The 17,610-nt window shown below is 46.1% G+C and overlaps 2 protein-coding genes across 2 annotated transcripts in view; one reads left to right on the top strand and one right to left on the bottom strand.

Annotated features, from left to right (window-relative positions):
• Positions 1-137: 137 nt before the first annotated feature.
• LOC139915918 (BTB/POZ domain-containing protein kctd15-like) lies at positions 138-11,161 on the top strand. Its single transcript, XM_071904712.2, has 5 exons — positions 138-729; positions 3,459-3,634; positions 5,820-5,964; positions 9,047-9,349; positions 10,271-11,161. Exons 1-5 carry the CDS (start codon positions 703-705, stop codon positions 10,430-10,432), a joined length of 813 nt encoding a protein of 270 aa, XP_071760813.1. The 5' UTR covers positions 138-702; the 3' UTR covers positions 10,433-11,161.
• Positions 11,162-12,495: 1,334 nt separating this feature from the next.
• The window catches only part of LOC139915914 (transcription initiation factor TFIID subunit 4-like), a 28,032-nt gene continuing 22,917 nt past the window's right edge, over positions 12,496-17,610 (bottom strand). The window contains exon 15 of the mRNA XM_071904705.2: positions 12,496-13,107. Within this exon, the coding sequence (XP_071760806.2) occupies positions 12,946-13,107 (162 nt within the window). The 3' untranslated portion in view covers positions 12,496-12,945. The remainder of the gene's footprint in view (positions 13,108-17,610) is intronic.

Raw genomic sequence — 17,610 nt, 5'->3', positions numbered from 1 at the left:
TCTACCAGTGCGCAATAATTGAAATGGCGCATTTGGCCGCAGGCAGCTGGAAGGGCATAATGCATGACGATAGACGTCATTTGGCTCCAGAGCCAGAGGGATGTTTGATGTTGCTAAAATATATGAGTTGTCGGGGAGAAAGATGTGGATGTACGAGGCAGACAGGAAGGATGTGTGCAGGCCCGCTCCATACTGAAAACACTCAGTTGGAATAAGAAGCTGGGGCAAATTACAAACGCGTGCGTCTCTCTGTAAAGACAGCAATCCGGATTTATATTTATAGGCTTGGGTGCGTGATGGATAATGAATTCTTCTGATCGAGGCGAGATAAATCATTATCCCAGACAACAGAGCATTTTGTCAAACCATAGTATTGACGTTTGGGAATAGCAGGCAGAGGATCACGCTTTTTTTTCTTCTTCTGGGTTGACAGAAGCGAGTTGGGGCGAGAGAAAAGAAAAAAGCCTGCGTTATTGTAACCTAATCCTGGCCCCTGGGGGTCTGAAGGGCCCCGGGCGAGACTTCTCTTTCAGCCCTCCTCTTCTCTTTTGGAGACAGACTGGCTTCTTTTGCTCCTTCTTCTGTCGGAGAGGCATCATACCGGAGGACAGAGAGGGAGGCGAGGACGTGAAGAGAAGACCAAGTCGGCCCGCATCGTCGGAAATAAAAACCCCGGGACGGAGAAGACAGAGCCCGGTCTCCATGTCTTCTGTGTCGGTGTCCTCTCAGGTAAGCACGCGCTGTATTATTACGGAGAGAGGCTGCAGCAAACAGCCGCGGAGACTGGCACGCGAGATTTACATGTAAAGTTTACAAGTTTGTAATTATGTGAACGTCCTTCGTCGAGAAAACCCGATATTCAGAAACCATTCGTAGGGGTTTCTCATAGCCCCGATAGGCAGTGTTCTCTCCCTGTATGACGGGAACATCAAGCCAAAGTCCATTCAAAAACATTCAGTTTTATGCTGCCTTGCGTATCGGCACACGCGCACACCTGATGTAACACGACTTTGGATCTTATCTTACCATTGGGGCCCACTCTTCAATTCGGCATAGGTCAAATGCACCAGACAGGACGTACTCCAATAAAATTCAAACTTTTACAATTGGCTCGCCTGTTGTTCCGACCATCTTTTACCGTCAAAATGCGCCGCGGAGGGCGGTAGCGAGCAGTGTGAACCAATTACAAAAGTGGACAATGTCATGAAATAAAGCAATCCTTCGTGGATTACTTATACGCCGAATTTACCTCAATATCCTTACCAATTAGTAAAAGTTCTTAAATCGTTTCTACGACGTGTGTAAGTTTGCCGATTAGCAAAATACATTAAATGGCCAGATTTTTTAATGGAATGTGGCGTTCTGGTATTTCCCGTATCGGAACCAGGTTTCTCCAAGCCACATACCGAAACGGGTTGAGATCTCCAGACTTCCGCCGACTTCCCAACATTTGGCTTCAGTTTATCAGTCACAACACTTGGTCTGATCTCGCGCAGCAGCATAACGCGATTTCAATTATCTTTGGTGAGAAATTTGCGCAATTTAGAGGCATTTAGACCCTGCTGGCAACTGCGGGACTGCTGTAGAGCCTTTAGTCTGCGGGATAAACTGATTTTACCGGTTGGCTAATCTGCTGCTCGTGCCCAATGTTGCCTCAGTAGACCTATGCAAAAAAAAAAAAAAAATATATATCAAATATGCAGTAGCCTATATGCTGTGGAAAATAACCTCCAACCTTATTATCGGAGCCTATAATTAAGAGGAAGTTGTGGAAGAGGGATGGGGGCCAGGCTGTTATTTTCATTTTAATTCGTGGCGGTTTCTGAGTCTGAGATACTAGTCCTGAGAAGAGTTTTTACCCAGGAAGACAGACAGACAGAAACGCAGGCAGGCAGACAGGCTAACAGACAGACAGGCTAACAGACAGACAGACAGACAGGAATATGCCTCTGTTTGTCAGTTTGGCCCCGGGCGGCTGGCTGGCCGCGGGGCAGAGACACTGAATGCAGTCCGCCTCCTGTTCACCTTTCATGCTTCAAAGAACTTCTTTACAATTGAGAGACTTTCTGTAGGGGAGGGGGGGTCAATTAATCCAGACTCTGCCCTTACCCAGCAGCCTCGGGTCATCACCATCCTCTGTTTCATCAGTGTGGGCAGCCCCATGAATATTACATTCATGGTAATCTGAAGAAAGGGTTTTTTGTTGTTTTTTTATCTAGGGGCCTCAGTTCACTGAACCCTCAGGTACAGGCAGCAAAGCCCCACGCTTCTACTATCATCTGCTACCAAAACTCATAGAAAAACACGGATGACTGACAAGGTTTTATGATTATTTGGTCAATGTGGTACATTTTTAGACGCAGGTCACCAAACTATGAGCTCAGAGGGCACTGAATGCTTCCTTGATGTGATATTTTTTTAGAGATATGGCTTTCATACAGATTTTGGCAATATTTACTTGATCTTTGTTCTTCGTTAAAATGATTCACACTGTAAGATCAAGTCTGGACTCAGGCGGAGGTGTGGTGAAATCCGCCCATGTCTCTGAAATATGATGTGGCAAGAGCACAGGCCGCCATCTACATCAGTGATTCTCAACCTTTTTCATATCAAGGACCCTCATTTTGTCCACATTAGAGCCACGGACCCCCATTTGATGAGATTTTGTCTCTTGGACCCAAATCTGAGAATATTTTTATTCTTGGATATGATTTTGTCCGGAATTCCTTGACTATCTGTATTGTAGGTAGAGAGATAACAGTGAAACTATGAACTTCTAAATTCTCTACATGTGTTAACTTCTTGTAAATGAAATAATGGTGAAGTTTAATAATTCATCAATTTTCTGGGGACCCCCTGGAACTCCCTCAAGGACCCCTGGTGGTCCCGGGGCCCCACGGTGAGAACCACTGATCTACATCAAGTAAAAAAAAACAGTCTGATTGAAAAGCGTGGCGTAGCATTAAATTAACACCGAATCCAATTAGAAGTCCAGCAGCAGCAGCAGCAGCAGCAGCAGCAGCAGCAGCAGCAGCAGCAGCAGCAGCAGCCTCCACTCCGCGGCCTGCAGTCTGTTCCAGAGCGACTTCAAACAGAAAGCGTCCTCTCAGGCGGCGGACCACCGGCTCTCCGGCAGAGCAGCCGAGGCTCCTGGGATTTGAAGTTGAAAAAGAAGTGGTACCAGCCCAGAGCGTATGAGGCAGCTCCGGCTCACAGACCCCACATCACTTTTGCTTTTATTGCTTTTATTTCAGGTTGAACGCAGCAGCGGCTCAATGTCTCTGCGCCCCGACTCTCTGGACAGAGCGTGTCAAGGATGCCGTGTAGATTTGGGGGTTGAAAAAGAGACGATACCGGCCCAGAGCCATGTGCCGGGCAGAGATCACTCTTATTTTTAGACGCCGTTCGGTTCAGTTGAGTTGAGTTGTGTGTGTGTGTGTGTGTGTTGTTCCTGACAGGAGGGGCGGAGCATGTCCAGGATGTCTCTGAGCCGCTCTCCGGTGTCTCCCATGACGACGCAGGGCATCCCGTCGCCGGCCCAGCTCACCAAGGCCAACGCCCCGGTGCACATCGACGTGGGGGGGCACATGTACACCAGCAGCCTGGCCACGCTCACCAAGTACCCCGAGTCCAGGTAAGACCAGAGGGAAGACTTCGTGACGGTTTAGGATTATTCACACCGTCAGCGAACATGGGAGTGATGTGAAGTTTTGGTCCGGTCCTGTGAGGCTCAGGGTCGGGGTTGAGGGTTCAATTCCCACTGAGCCGTCCCATGCTGACAAATGAATGAACTCATGACACTGTAAGGCGCTTAAGGTAAATGGTTTATGGCTTCCTTTGGCATCACAGACCGCTTTACTGACCTCACCACACAGGGTTTCTGGGTATTGAAGTTCAAATTTTTCAAACAGTTAACCTCTCTGCTGCCATTTGGAGGCGCCAATGCAATGAAGTTGCCAAGTGCCGCTTTAAGAGCAAAAAAGTCTCCTGAAACAGCGGCGACCGGGCGCTCTGAGCCTCTTCACCTCCGCCAACCAATAAGAAAAAGACATTTAGAGCGGCGTGTTGTTTGCTGACGTCACGTTACAGGGTATTTCTGGGTATTGAAGTCCTCAAAATGCTGCCGTTTGAGGCCGCCGACGTGCAAATTTGCCGCGTTAAGAGTAGCTCCACGTGCTCAAAATGGTACATTTGAAAAGTTTAGCTAGCAAAACGTGCAAAGCAGCCATCAGGTAATAATATGTACGATACCCTGCACTTCAAAATAAAATCTAAAGTCTTCACAAGATCGTAATCCTCAGTTAGATGGCTATTGTGCAAAATGGAGTGTCATCATCTCAGCTACCAGAAATGACCTTGGATTATAAACTTCCTCCCACTTGTTCACACTTTTTTCTCTTTCCTCTTTCCAATTTGTGAGAGCAATAGAGAGACGGGGCAGAGGGGAGAGAACGGAGGAGGGGAAGAAGAAAAGGGGAGATTTTAATTGCCTTTTAGAGGACAAAGAGAGGGACAGAGAGAGAGAGAGAGAGAGAGAGAGCTGGCCTGGAGCGAGGAGGTGAAACTCCTGCTGCCGGAGCCCAGGAGTTCCTCAAGGCAGCCGGCAAGGACGGGCGCTGGCTCTTAGAAAAGGACCTGGCATCGATTTACTGAGAGAGAAAGGATGAGAGAGAGAGAGAGAAAGAGAGAGAGAGAGAGAGAGGGTGAAGGAGAAAGAAAGAAAGAAAGAGAGGAAGAGCGTTATTTTGCCCAGAGTGAAGACGAACCTCAACACAGACTTCAAAAATAGTCAAAGGACTTGGTTGAAATTCACATAATGCCGTCCTGAGGTCAGAGACTCCTGCTGCCGCCTGCTCACCATCTGATCAATCAGTCTGATCAGCTGATATCCTCCTGCAGGTTCATGTATTCAGGCAAAATGAGCTCTTCAGATTCAGTGTGACTGAGGACTGAATGTGTGTGAATTCTGCTGAGATTGTGCTTATTGTTTTCCCATGAAATAATAACTCAAACAACAAAAAAGGAAAATCCCAATTAACGGCTAACGGACTTAAGGACTTAACAGCTGATTAGCGATGAATTGACTATTCAAGTGTGTGTTGAATATTAATAATATTATATGAATGTAAAAATAAAAGTATTTTGATTCACAATACAACTCATTACAACCAAAACCCAAACTCGATTAAGAGCATACTACACTGTACTGTACTGCACTATGCTATACTATACTATATTATACTATGCTGTGCTTTAATATAATATAGCCTGCTGCATTATACCATATCATTATTATGATAGTACAAGATGAAACAGTATTGATGCCTGCAGCGGTGGCTGCAGCAGTAAAAGTAATGGGATACAGCAGGGAAAAAGAAAGAAATAGATTGAAGCACAAATCTGACTATAAAATAAGCAACGAAAAACAATAAAAGCAATGAAATAGAATATAATTTAAATTGTGTTGGTTATATAAATATATTCAGCTGCCAGTTTCAACACATTAAGTAGACTGTATGGGAGGGAAGTATGGGAAAGAGTATGGATTACTTTACTATATATACACACTATACTGCGCTATGCTATGCTATTCTAAGCTAAAACTGTGTGAAACATACTAAACTGTAATTACACTATTAGATACTATGCTACATGACACTAATACTGAACTATAATGAACCAGCTGTTATCAGTCGAGCTTCTTATGGGACTGTTTCACTGATTCCTGTTAATTCTCTCTCTCTCTCTCTCTCTCTGTCTCTCTCTCTGTCTTTCTCTCTGTCTCTCTCTCTCTCTGTCTCTCTCTCTCTCTCTCTCAGGATCAGTCGTCTGTTTAACGGCACCGAGCCCATCGTGCTGGACAGCTTGAAGCAGCACTACTTCATCGACAGGGACGGAGATATATTCCGCTTCATCCTCAGCTTCCTGCGCACCTGCAAACTCCTCCTGCCAGAGGACTTCAAGGTACTCCGACTGTGAAGGCCGCACTGTGAGAACAGAGGGTCGCGTAGGACGTGTAAAGAGAGGTCGCACGGGGGAGTTAAAGTGATCATCTGAAACTCTTTCATAGAAATGCTTTTTTCTACCGTGCTGCAGTGATTCAACCTGTTGCCAGTTCATTAAAGCTTTTACATTTGCTGTTCTGAACACCCAAGACAGGTCCATCTTTCTTGGGAAAATACGTGATGCGTTTTATGTTTACGGAACAAATATAGGAATACGGAATTTACGGAATAAATATAGGAAGGTAGAAGAAATATAAGAAGCCATAATCTACCTTCAGTGTCTTTATTATTACAGTATGTTGGTCAGTGCCGACATTGAGTGCAAAACACCAAAATTAATAACCGCTGATCACCAAAGGCCAAAATCAAGACAAACAAGAATATCACTTTAAAGCTACAATAAGCAACTTTTTGTCTTGAAGTGTATTGTTAGCCCCGCCCTCCTCGCCCTCAGTTGGTCAGGTCCCTTCCCCACCACCTGTCAGTCATCTTGATGATGTCATCTCTCCTGAGGCTGAGGTCACCGGCACCTTAAAGCCTCCGCAGCCGATCTGACGCTGATGTTCACCGTGTTTCTGAGCGTTTAGCTTCGCTCTTCTTTCTTTTCTTCCTGCTTTCCTCCACTGTTGTTGTTGTTGCTGTGACTTCCTGCTCTGCGGCCGCTCGCCTCACCTTGACAGACACACCCGGCTCACCGCTGGCCCCGCCCACAAGACACACCCATAGGAAATGGTTTATGCCCCAAAACATCCCAAACATCATTCTATAGCCAATTTCAGGCCAACAGAGGGATTTAGACTTGAACACACAGACTGATACTGTAGAATCGATCCTATTTCTTTATGATTTTAATATGAAAACAGTTGCATATTACAGCTTTAAATCAGCAACAGCATCACATTCATCACAACGCTCTCCAACAACGCATCTCATCTCTCCCGTCTCTCTCTCTAATGACGAAACACAACCGGCGTCACCACTTCCCCTCGCAGCCAGCCCAGCTCTGATATGCAAAAATGGAAAAACACGACCTTGAGGTCAAACAAATTATTTGTCGGCGTCCACGAGCGCATCGTTATCTTCGCTATTTCACCAACAGCAGCCCGTCTCTCTTACAGTGTGGAAACTCTGCAGATTCTGACCCTTTAATCAGCGCGGCGCGGCGCCGGCGGCTGCTGGAGGTCGATTCTGCATCGCTTGCAGCAGGAAGGGGGGGGGGGGGGGGGGGGAGTGTGTGTTTTACTAAATTAATGTGTGAGGTGTGTGTGTGTGTGTGTGTGAGAGTGAACGAATGTGTCTGATACTGCGTGAGTGTGTCTGCTTGAGTGTGAGAGAATGTGTGTGTGTGTGTGTGTGTGCGAGTCAGCGGGCGTACTGCATCTCTCTCATCTCCCTCCCTGTAGTTAGCTAGCGCTGCCTCTGTTATTCTGCGCCTTTGCTCAGGATGACTAAAACGCCCCGCGGACAGAACCCCTTTTTATAAAACACATCTATCCCTCGCTTCAAGCCTACCAGGGGGGAGGAGGGCGGGGGGGGGGGGGAGTTAAGGAGGCGAGGCTTTGATACAGCGTGGCGCCCCGGGGCAACAGCAGCTCCGCTAGCTCCTCTGTATGCTCGTTGTCAGAAGCAGTATGGAGTAAAAAGGAGAGCGAGAGAAAAGCCTCCCTCTCTCCTCTCTCTGTATTTCACACACAGTAATTATGAATAGATGTGTCTGCTGCTGCCGGTGGAGCCGGCCGCCTCGGCGCCGCGGCGCGGGGCGAGCGAGCGAGCGAGCGAGCGAGCGGGGAGAACTTCTGAAGAGCTTTAGAGGGATTTGGCCGGCAGATACCGCGGCCACCTGTGTACGCCGAGGATGAGAGATTGGATATCAAACGCTACAAAAGCGTGTCGTTGAGTTCACAGCTACCGTTTCATGCCGTGCGCTCTCTCCGCTGTGGGAGTCCCGCGCTCAAATTACACAGCAGCTTCCCTCGGAGCGGGTCGGAGCCGTCGCTGTTGGGATAGCTGGTCGGTGCAGAAATGTGCTTCCAGCTTTTGGATCTCGCCGGGTTGTCATGTAGCTGTTTACATGTGCAGCTAAACAACAAACCCACATCTGAGTGAAGCCCGACATCTAATGGGGAAGTAGGGTACTGAACTGGCCATCTGCTATTGGCTGATCTTTGGTGCCAGGTGATGTCACAACCTGTTGTACTCTATAGAAGGTGACATCACCTGGTACCAGCCAATAGCAGATGGCCAGTTCAGTACCCAACTTTTCACCATTAGACATCAGGTTTCATCACAAACTTGCAACCATCAAATTCAAGGACTTTTCAAGGACTTTCCAGGCCCAATTCCCTCAAATTCAAGGACCCAACACGGCATAGTTTGAGACACGGATCACGGTTAATTACTGTTACAACACTGAGAATTTTTATAATGAGAACTAGCAGCTTTACAGAAGCTCACAGACAGCTGGACGTTAGCTTTCTCGCTTGCTTGCCGCTGTTTAACCCGCATCATTCGACTTCGATCACTCATGCACGCACGTGACCGTCGCACTTTCTCGTGTGAAACAAGGACGCACAGACGGCGGGAGACACACATGCAGACAGCAGAACGTAGTATTTACTAACGTTAAGTAAAAAAAATATCAAAAGAACTTCAATTTCTATTCTTGCACAAAATATATAAATTCAAGCACTTTCAATGACCCATGTCTATTTATGTCTATTTTCTCAAATTCACAAACTTTCAAGGATTTCAAGGACCCGTGGGGACTTCCTGCTTCACATTCATACATTTCCATTCATTCACACCCGGCAGCTTCCCAGTACAACCTTCTACTGTCTTCTACTGTCTTCTACTGTCGGTCACTAAGCACCTCCACTTTTAGGGAGCTGAGGAATGAGTGTTGCTCAAGGGCACCTCAGCAGTTGTTGTCCAGTGGAGGCAGAGTGTGTCTCTCTCAGTTCCCCCAGCGGGGATTGGAACCGGCAGCCGTCCGGTCAGCAGCTGACTTCTCTAACCGAGGCCGCCTCTCCTGTGTCCTGCAGGACTTCCCCCAGCTGTATGAGGAGGCGCGCTACTACCAGCTGACGCCGATGGTGCGGGAGCTGGAGCGCTGGCAGGTGGAGCGCGAGGCGCAGCGGGCGGCGCCCTGCGAGTGCCTGGTGGTCCGCGTCACGCCCGACCTGGGCGAGAGGATCGCCCTCAGCGGGGAGAAGGTCCTCATCGAGGAGATCTTCCCCGAGACCGGAGACGTCATGTGCAACTCGGTCAACGCCGGCTGGAACCAGGATCCCACCCACGTCATCCGCTTCCCCCTCAACGGATACTGCAGGCTGAACTCTGTGCAGGTCAGCTAACACAGAACTCAACTCACATATACCTTTAACATATTCTATAACAAAGACTTATCAGCAATACATTCTCCCAGTGGGGAAGTACTCATTAAAAACTCATTAAATAACTCATTTGAACAGTATTATGGCATCGCTTCCCCATTGGGAGTATTTATTGCCACTTTGGTTTGGGAATGCACCGGCACGTGTTGGAGGTAATGTAACACGTTAGTTACCACAAAAAAGAAATCTGAGTACTCTAATTACGTAATGTGTCAGTTTTGTATTTATGAGTTTCTTTTTAAAATTAGAATGTATTTACTTACATTTTTCTGTCATATTGCTTCATTTCCTCTTGTGCAGACAACATGCTGCTGCTAACTGAAAAAACACAATCTAGTTTTTGCTCGATCTAAATGAGAGTTTTAAAAACAGCAACAGTCTTGCATTGCATTTTACAACTCTGATGGACAACACACCTGGCAGCACGACACATGTTGTTATGGCATGTTTTTGAAGTGGGCAACACAAAACTACTCTAACAAGTTACTTTTAATATAGAGTAACTTAGTTACTTTTGAAGGTAAATAACAGTATTTACCTTTAAAAGTAACTTTCCCAACACTGACCCCCACCATACACTTTTGACAGATTGTTTCATGACTACGAGGATTCATAATAGTGTACAAACAGGTTAGCAAAGTTAGTATTTTCATTAGTATTTTCCTTTTGCAACAACCCAGTTCCTCCTTGGAGATCATTAAAGTTTCATCTTATCTGAACTTCATGACAATGCAAACTCCTCCCAATTCTACAGAACAGGCTGAGCATGTAAACGTGGCTGAACATAACTCATGTGATCATGAGTCGTGCTGCAGACTCCCTCTCAGTGTCTTAGCGCTGGCGTCTGACTTTCTGCCGTTTCCTGCCACCCAGGTGCTGGAGAGGTTGTTTCAGAAGGGCTTCACCATCAAGGCGTCCTGCGGCGGTGGAGTCGACTCGTCCCAGTTCAGCGAGTACGTCCTGTGTCGCGACCTCCGGCGGAGCCAGTCCATCACCAGCACCCCCATCCGGATCAAACAGGAGCCTCTGGACTAACTGGCACCGACACAGTAGAGGAACTCTTAAGGACAGAAGTCACCACCGTTACAAACTTCCAATTAGCAATTATAATACTCATGCCTGGATCTTCTAATGTCTCTAGTAATGTGTCCAGTGAGCCAGCAAACGAGACCCGAAGACTTGAAACAGAAAAGGAAATGTCTTCTGTTTGAACTGAACCCTTTGAGAGACCTGAGACTTGTGTGGAGACTTTTGAAAATCAGACTAGACGACTGAGCGTTGCTTCAGAGCGCTCAGGTCCTGCTTCGGTTTGAGTGGAATGTCTTTCAGTTCGAGTCTGATGATGATGATGATGATGATGATGATGATGATGATGCAATTTGGTAACTTTCTGTAAAGCAAACAAACCTCCAAGTCAAGAGACACATGGAAAAAAAACAAATTAGCATTGGTCAACCTCGATACAATAACTGTCACATGTAGATATTTGTAATAAGAATCAAAATCTTTCTTTTGTTTGATATTAATAACTTGCTTGGTGAATATATGTCCATTGTGTATACAAATGAATCGAAAGGTAATTTTTTATATGTACGCCATGGTGCCGCGGGGCGCATAATTTAATTCTTTTTATATAATTGCGATTTTGAAAATGTATATTTAATGTATTTGTTAGCTTACTTGTGTCACAATTTTTCATTTGTACAGATGTATTGATAAAAAGATAAAAGGTCTCTGCTGTCCAACTCAAAGAGGTGAAACCCAGCCTGCTTCTTTATCATTTTCTTTATTTCATTTTTTTGCAAAGGTACAAACAATAGTAAAATTGCATTGCCTGAAATGCGTCAGGATTGAATACAGAATGTAGGAAATATAAATAGTCGCAAAAATTGTGTCCTTCCAACAGATGATACTGTAGCTGGGTGCTCTCAAGACCCAGGCTCTTACTGAATATACAGTACATACACCACAGCTTCAATTATCAATTAGAGCTATATACTATACAAACCAAATGCCCGTTACGGTAAAAAAAGACATTTAAAGCGTTAAAAACCTTCAATGTACACTCTTTCCAAAAAAGTCATCTTAAAAACAGCCTTTCAACAGCAAACCGTGAAGCAACTGCATATTCAACTACTATGACAAATCAATATTTTCAACGGTACAAGGTCAAAATTTTCAGACTGCGATTTGATTTCTAATACGTTTTGTAGTCGCATATTGAGCTAAAATTTTATCACACGTAAACCGGGATGAGGAGGAGAGGTCTTGAGGAAATTGCAGGAATGTTGTTTGATCCGACAAGAATAGCTTTTTTATTTCATTAGCCTTCATGAACTTAGCCTGAGTTTACTGTCCATAGGAGAGCCAGCTCCCTGCGTTCTGTAAGGTTGATTGTAAATTAAAAATGAAAAACTGAATAGTTTGTGTTAACCCTAAAAAGTCTGTCAAGTGATTATCCTATAGATCCACACTGTCTGCACTCTTGTACGCACACAAAAACACACAATGAAACATGCGTGCACACACACACACACACACGTACACCCACACACGCCACCAGCTTTCGCACAAACACACACACACACACACGCACGTTAAAATTATCTGCCAACTTTGCTTTCCAAACCAGGAGCTGCTCTGGTACCATTCATACTGTGTGTACGCAGCTTTGTCACCATGGAAGCTTCACAGTACTCTCGGTACATTCCTCCGACAAGATGGACGCAGCGCAGCCAAACATTCACAACACGTTGGTGAATAAACCATTTCCAAAAAAACACGTTATTCTTTTCAACCCTGTAGCGGTAGACGACTTAAAATATGACCGTTAAATGTGTGACAGTACCAGCCTCTACAATCAAGAACAGACTTTATCACAGACCTGACCATGAGTTGAAAAAAAAAAAAAAAACAGACTAGAGAGCCCATGAGCCCGCCGTTGTGCGGCGTCCTGAGTGGGTAGCGACTGGGCTACGAATAGCAAGAAAACAGACGTGAAATCTTTACGCTGCTATGGAGAGGTTGGGACAGAGACTCGAAAGGCACCTCTTGAGGTACAGCGCTGGAGTCGTAATGGTGAAAAACAATCCTGGCAGCGTTGTGTAAAAAGGATTCCCCTTCTCTCACCGTCTGGAAAACACTTTGAAAGCAGACCGCACCCTCAAGAAGAGCGCCTAGCTTCGGACCGCACGTTTGTGTTTTTCCAACTCGGCATATTCCGTGTCAATATCTGTCGCTGTTAACGTACGCTGCGTTGAAAAGTAACACAAACATACGCCGTCCCAAACTAGGCGCATGGATGAGTAGAAAACGACACATCCTTGTTAAGAGTGCAGAGGAATTGTAAAACTAAAAGCAAAAGGTCCAGGTGAAAGGAGGTGCAGGTCGAACCAAAGGCTAAATGGTGCAGCAGGGAGCGGGAAAGGGATATCGGCCTAAATAAATGGTGACTACGACATATCTATGAGGACGCAAGGGCAAGGGGGCAAAGTGAAAACCCAATTTGTGATCTGCTGTGGGCCGAGTGCGCTTCCTTGAGGGACACCTTATTTCAGTAGCGCCTTGTAGAGCAGTAAGGACCGGGCCGTGGTCCTCTCCTGCTCCAGACAGAAGATGAAGTCCCTGAGGTTAACTCGCGTGATCCGCTGACGGAGCTGCTGGCGGGAGGAGGAGGCAGTGGAGGAGCCTGCGCCCGAGCCTGAAGCAACCTGAGGGAGAGAGAGGAGAGCGTTATGCCAAGGCTGGTTGGCAATATCAGCCTTCAGGGACTGAAGCGCACTGTGCACACAGCAGCACAGAAAGATAAACAGGCACACACACATCCTGGATATACATCCAGGACAAGAAAGAGCAAGAAGTCATCAATCAACCGGGAATAGTCTTGACACCTCAGTTTTAATCTAGAATACTAAACCAGACCAAGAATCACAATACACACTAACAAACACTGAAAACAGTAACAGTAAAAGGTTGGATTGATCCATGTTTTACAAGGTTGTCTTGTCATTTCAGTAAAATGTGGATACTGAGATGCATCTTCTCTCATTATAACTGCTGCCAATACAAGCTGCTGGCGTCTGTATGCTGTACATTTCAATACTTTCTTTTCAATACTTTTTTTTCAATTCAGATTCTTTGTTATCACAAGTATCATCAAAATTGGTATTGCGGTACTTGGGTAGTTTCATTGCAAACTAGTCTTAAATTTAACGAGTTAAATTTCTAAAAACCTTACAAGCCCAATTTCACAACTAAAATAAGTGTGAAAGTACTAACATCCGTCTGTGTGACTAGTCTGATTTCTCATCAGAAAAACTTATGAGATTGAATTTAGGGTGTAAAATGTTACATTTAACTGCAATCAATACCTTTTAAGGCCTTGAGTTTAGATAATATATTTGGACACATTTTAAGACTTTCAGGACCTGCAGACTCCCTGGTTTAACTAAATTAGTAGTAGTACTAGTAGTATTTCCCAGAGGCATCTGAATCACCGATAATAGCATTAATGTAGATCTCCCACACTAGTTAATCGCTCATTCAGCCCAGACCTGCAGGAGGATCACCACACCTTTTATATCAAAGGTGTGTTTGCAGCCTGGGGCCAGACAACACCCTGCCCCTACAGCTACTAGCCATACGCAATTCCTCTCCGCTCTGCACGATGTTGCTCCAACAAGCCCTCTTTCCCAACACTGTATATTATCCAAACAGTAATTCAATTCACAGCAGCAATGACTCGAAGCATTGCTTCCCATGCTGCTGAAACGGCCCGGGGCGCGCTCAATGGGGCGAAGCATTTGAAAGAACATCGCCGGGCAGAAATGAACATTTGTGTGTGAATATGTGTGTGAATAAGCAGTTTCCTGTATTAACCCTGGGGTGAACATAGGGAAATATAGCACCGTTGGTTTTCTGGCTGGGGAGGGAAGGGGGCGGGGCGTCTGACGGCCGGGACCGGCTCAGCTTACCTGAAGTTTGCAGCACAGTTAGAAAAACGGCCTGTTTGTGAGCCGGTGGGCCGACTATCGTACAGATAAACTTTTATCTACTATTCCAGCAGAGCCAGAGGGCAGAGCCAACAAAAGACAGTTTGAAAACCAAAGTGAGAATTACATTTACATTTGATTTACATTTGGCTGTGCTCAGTTCCTTCATTAAATTCCTAGACTACCAACATTACAAGCACTCAGTAGTAAGGAGTGCAAGCGCCTTTACAATAGACTTAAAATATTCCTGTGACCCTGGAACGATGATGTGAAACAAAACAAAAAAAATATTAGGAAGAGAAATAGGAGAAACGAGAGCCGAGCAGAGAGGCAGAAGAGCTTTTTGAACTTCAGCACGAGAGAACAGAGCGAGCGGAGGGAGATCTGGAGCAGGGGATGAGACCTGAGGAGCTTCTTGAAGAGCACAGTGACCTAGTTTCTGAGCAGAGATCTTTTCATGATTGGTAAACTGCATCTCTTCTTTCTGTGTTTTTCTTTGCGTCGATGTTTCAACACAACGCAAATATACACTTCCAGTCTCTCAAGTTTGGACACACCTGATTGAATGAACTATGTTTTTCATTATCTTGAAGCCATTTTGATTTTGGCTTAAATGCTTGAAAACCTTTGAATGGTAGTGTACTTAAACTAAACAGCTGAAAATGGGTTCGGTCTACTCATTGCTACCTATTGTAGTAATGAGATGTGGTAGCCGTTTCTCAGGCTCCCTCTCCAAGGCTACTACTTCTACCGAGGGGCAAAAGAAAGTTTGGGAGCCAGCGTGAGTATTGCTGTACGAGGGTTAGGCTTCTTCCTCTGGTGCTGCTGCTGTCTGTGAGCCAGCGGTTCAACCTATTGTATAGATAACTAGGCTGCCATTTGTATGGGAGCAGAGCCTGGAGGCAGAGCTGACACCAGAGGATAGGAATGAAGCTCCAGGTCCATACAGGAACACAATCAGAGCATTATGAAGCTGCACAGCCTGCAGGCATGCTAACCTCCTCCGCACCACACACACACACACACCATATGTCTGCACGCACCATATATGTGGGTGCACACACGCCCAAGGGTGTGCCCTCTATACTGGCACCACACAGCCCAGACGTCACACATCGCGTTAAGATATTTCACTATACTCCCCCCCCTGTAATCGCACATCAGGAGGCATGGGATCTGGGATCTGGGATCTGGGCTCTGCAGGACCGCAGAAACCTCTCCCGTCCACTGGCTTCTCACCCGTCTCCTCTGGAAACTCCAACTGCACACAAATGATTTTCTGTTCTTTCAGCCTCCATGGCTGCCTTTTGTATCTAATCTGCCCCGGAGCTGCTCCAGTAGGGCCTTTAGCTCCCGACTGCAGGCCTGATCAGGCTTCAGATAGGCACGTCAACCCCCCCCCCCCCCCCCCAAACCCCCAGGGCAGCGGGCTGTTATGAATACACACTAGCAACGCAGGAGAGCTTTGTTATTCTTGCTAAAAAACAACAAATAACGGGCCGTCCCTTTTCACCTGAGGTCAACAGGAGGCTGAGCCGCCTTACAAACTGGCCAACCCATATTTACTGAAGCTGTGACAAGCCCGGGCTGGGCCGACAGCGCCAGGCTGCTTACAAACGCTGCATTAACTTGCATAACTCGCAAACTTACATAGTAACAAAAAAACCTGACTAATCCAGCTAAATATCCCATGGCTAGATTACTAACTACCAGGCCAGCAAATAGCTCACATATCCCAAAGTTCATTACCCCATCAGCAGCCTAAGTCACCCCCAAAATGTTGGCTTTCCCTCCAGGGTTTCCCCCTCCCTCCCCCCTTAATCCTGAGCTCTCTCTCTCTCTCTGCACCGAGGCTTCTGCCTTTGTCTGGGACTGCTGGGGGGCGAGCCTCAGGCGGGATGTGTGGAGAGAGAGAGACAGAGAGAGAGAGAGAGAGCGAGAGAGAGAGAGAGAAAGAGAGAGAGCGAGACTGAGCATGAGGGGTGAGGGTGGGGCGAGCGCGAGGCAGGCACCCATACTGCACTGCAGTCAGCTCCAGGGCCATGAACCCCCCCTCAGCCTCAGGCTCATTTCTGCAGTGTTGAAATCTATGGCTGCCCTTGAGGGGGTGGGGGTGGGGGTGGGGGGGGCGAGAGAGAGAAAGAGAGAGAGAGACAGAGAGAGAGAAAGAGAGAGAGAGAGGGTTGGGGGGGGGGGCAGTCACACCCACAACAAGCCTCCAGGCAGGCACTGACCCCCTTCACTCAACTTTGGTCACATTCACTCCTTGTATGAAGGGTGTGTGTGTGTGTGTGTGTGTGTGTGTGTGTGTGTGTGTGTGTGTGTGTTGATGGAAAAGGTCAAGAGGGTCTGTCTTTCTCTGCAGTCATCATTACTCAGGAAGCCGCTGCTCTGCTCTGCTGATGAAACGGACATCAGCGTCCAGGAGAGACGGCAGATGAACTTTAGAACCGCCAATGAGAATTTAACAGCAGACATTTCTCTGTTCTGACAGGAAATACAGGGGGATTTCTTTGAAGCACTTAATTGCCGTATTGAAAACAGTTTCATTAATGTTTCTCTGTCAATGACTTAAATGGCATGTCTGTTCATCAGAATTATAATTGCCAAAGCAGCAGACGGGTGTGGTTTCTTCTTCCTTCCGAGACAAACATACAACTAGGGCGTTCAAATAATACACTGTAAAAAGAATAAAAACCAGGGAAAAAGAGGTGATACAGTCTTAATCTCTCTTTTTCCTTGTCACTCCTCCAACATGGCGGCATGTCCCTCGTAACCAGGGTTTTACCTACATCAAGAAAAGTTTATGACTGCCAAAGCCTTTTCCTTTAGCATGAAAAGTGAAAGCAACTGAAAAGGTGCCACGTGACTTTTGGTGAAACGTAGCCATGCAACCAGCAGACAGCCTTTAATAACACAGAACGGTAAATCCCTCAGCAGAAACAGCAGCAGACATCTGATTGGTTGTGTAGGCGGAAACTCCTACTGTGCTGCTAAAAACAACTAATGTCAACTTTAGCAACTTTTCTGACCTTATTTCTCAAACGTGACTAGCAACCAAATGGACCACAGAAAAAATGTTAATGTGTTGACTTCCAAAGCATTTGCCAACAAATGCAGGTCCTGAAAAGGCCTTATAATGTCTTGATTCGACTGGATCTTACAATGTCGCGATTAGGGATGCCCAACAACAATCGATGATCGATTTATTGTTTGTTCTGT

Source organism: Centroberyx gerrardi, chromosome 4 (assembly GCF_048128805.1).
Source record: "Centroberyx gerrardi isolate f3 chromosome 4, fCenGer3.hap1.cur.20231027, whole genome shotgun sequence".
Classification (NCBI taxonomy): Eukaryota; Metazoa; Chordata; class Actinopteri; order Beryciformes; family Berycidae; genus Centroberyx; species Centroberyx gerrardi.
This window is presented reverse-complemented; position numbering and strand designations above follow the sequence as displayed.

What these genes read in the sequence shown, in the direction of transcription:
- LOC139915918 (XM_071904712.2), top strand. Translation starts at nt 703, where the DNA reads ATGTCTTCTGTGTCGGTGTCCTCTCAG. An exon ending in TCCTGCCAGAGGACTTCAAG is followed by an intron (nt 5,965 to 9,046) that starts GTACTCCGACTG and finishes TGTGTCCTGCAG; the next exon opens with GACTTCCCCCAGCTGTATGA. An exon ending in GCAGGCTGAACTCTGTGCAG is followed by an intron (nt 9,350 to 10,270) that starts GTCAGCTAACAC and finishes CCTGCCACCCAG; the next exon opens with GTGCTGGAGAGGTTGTTTCA.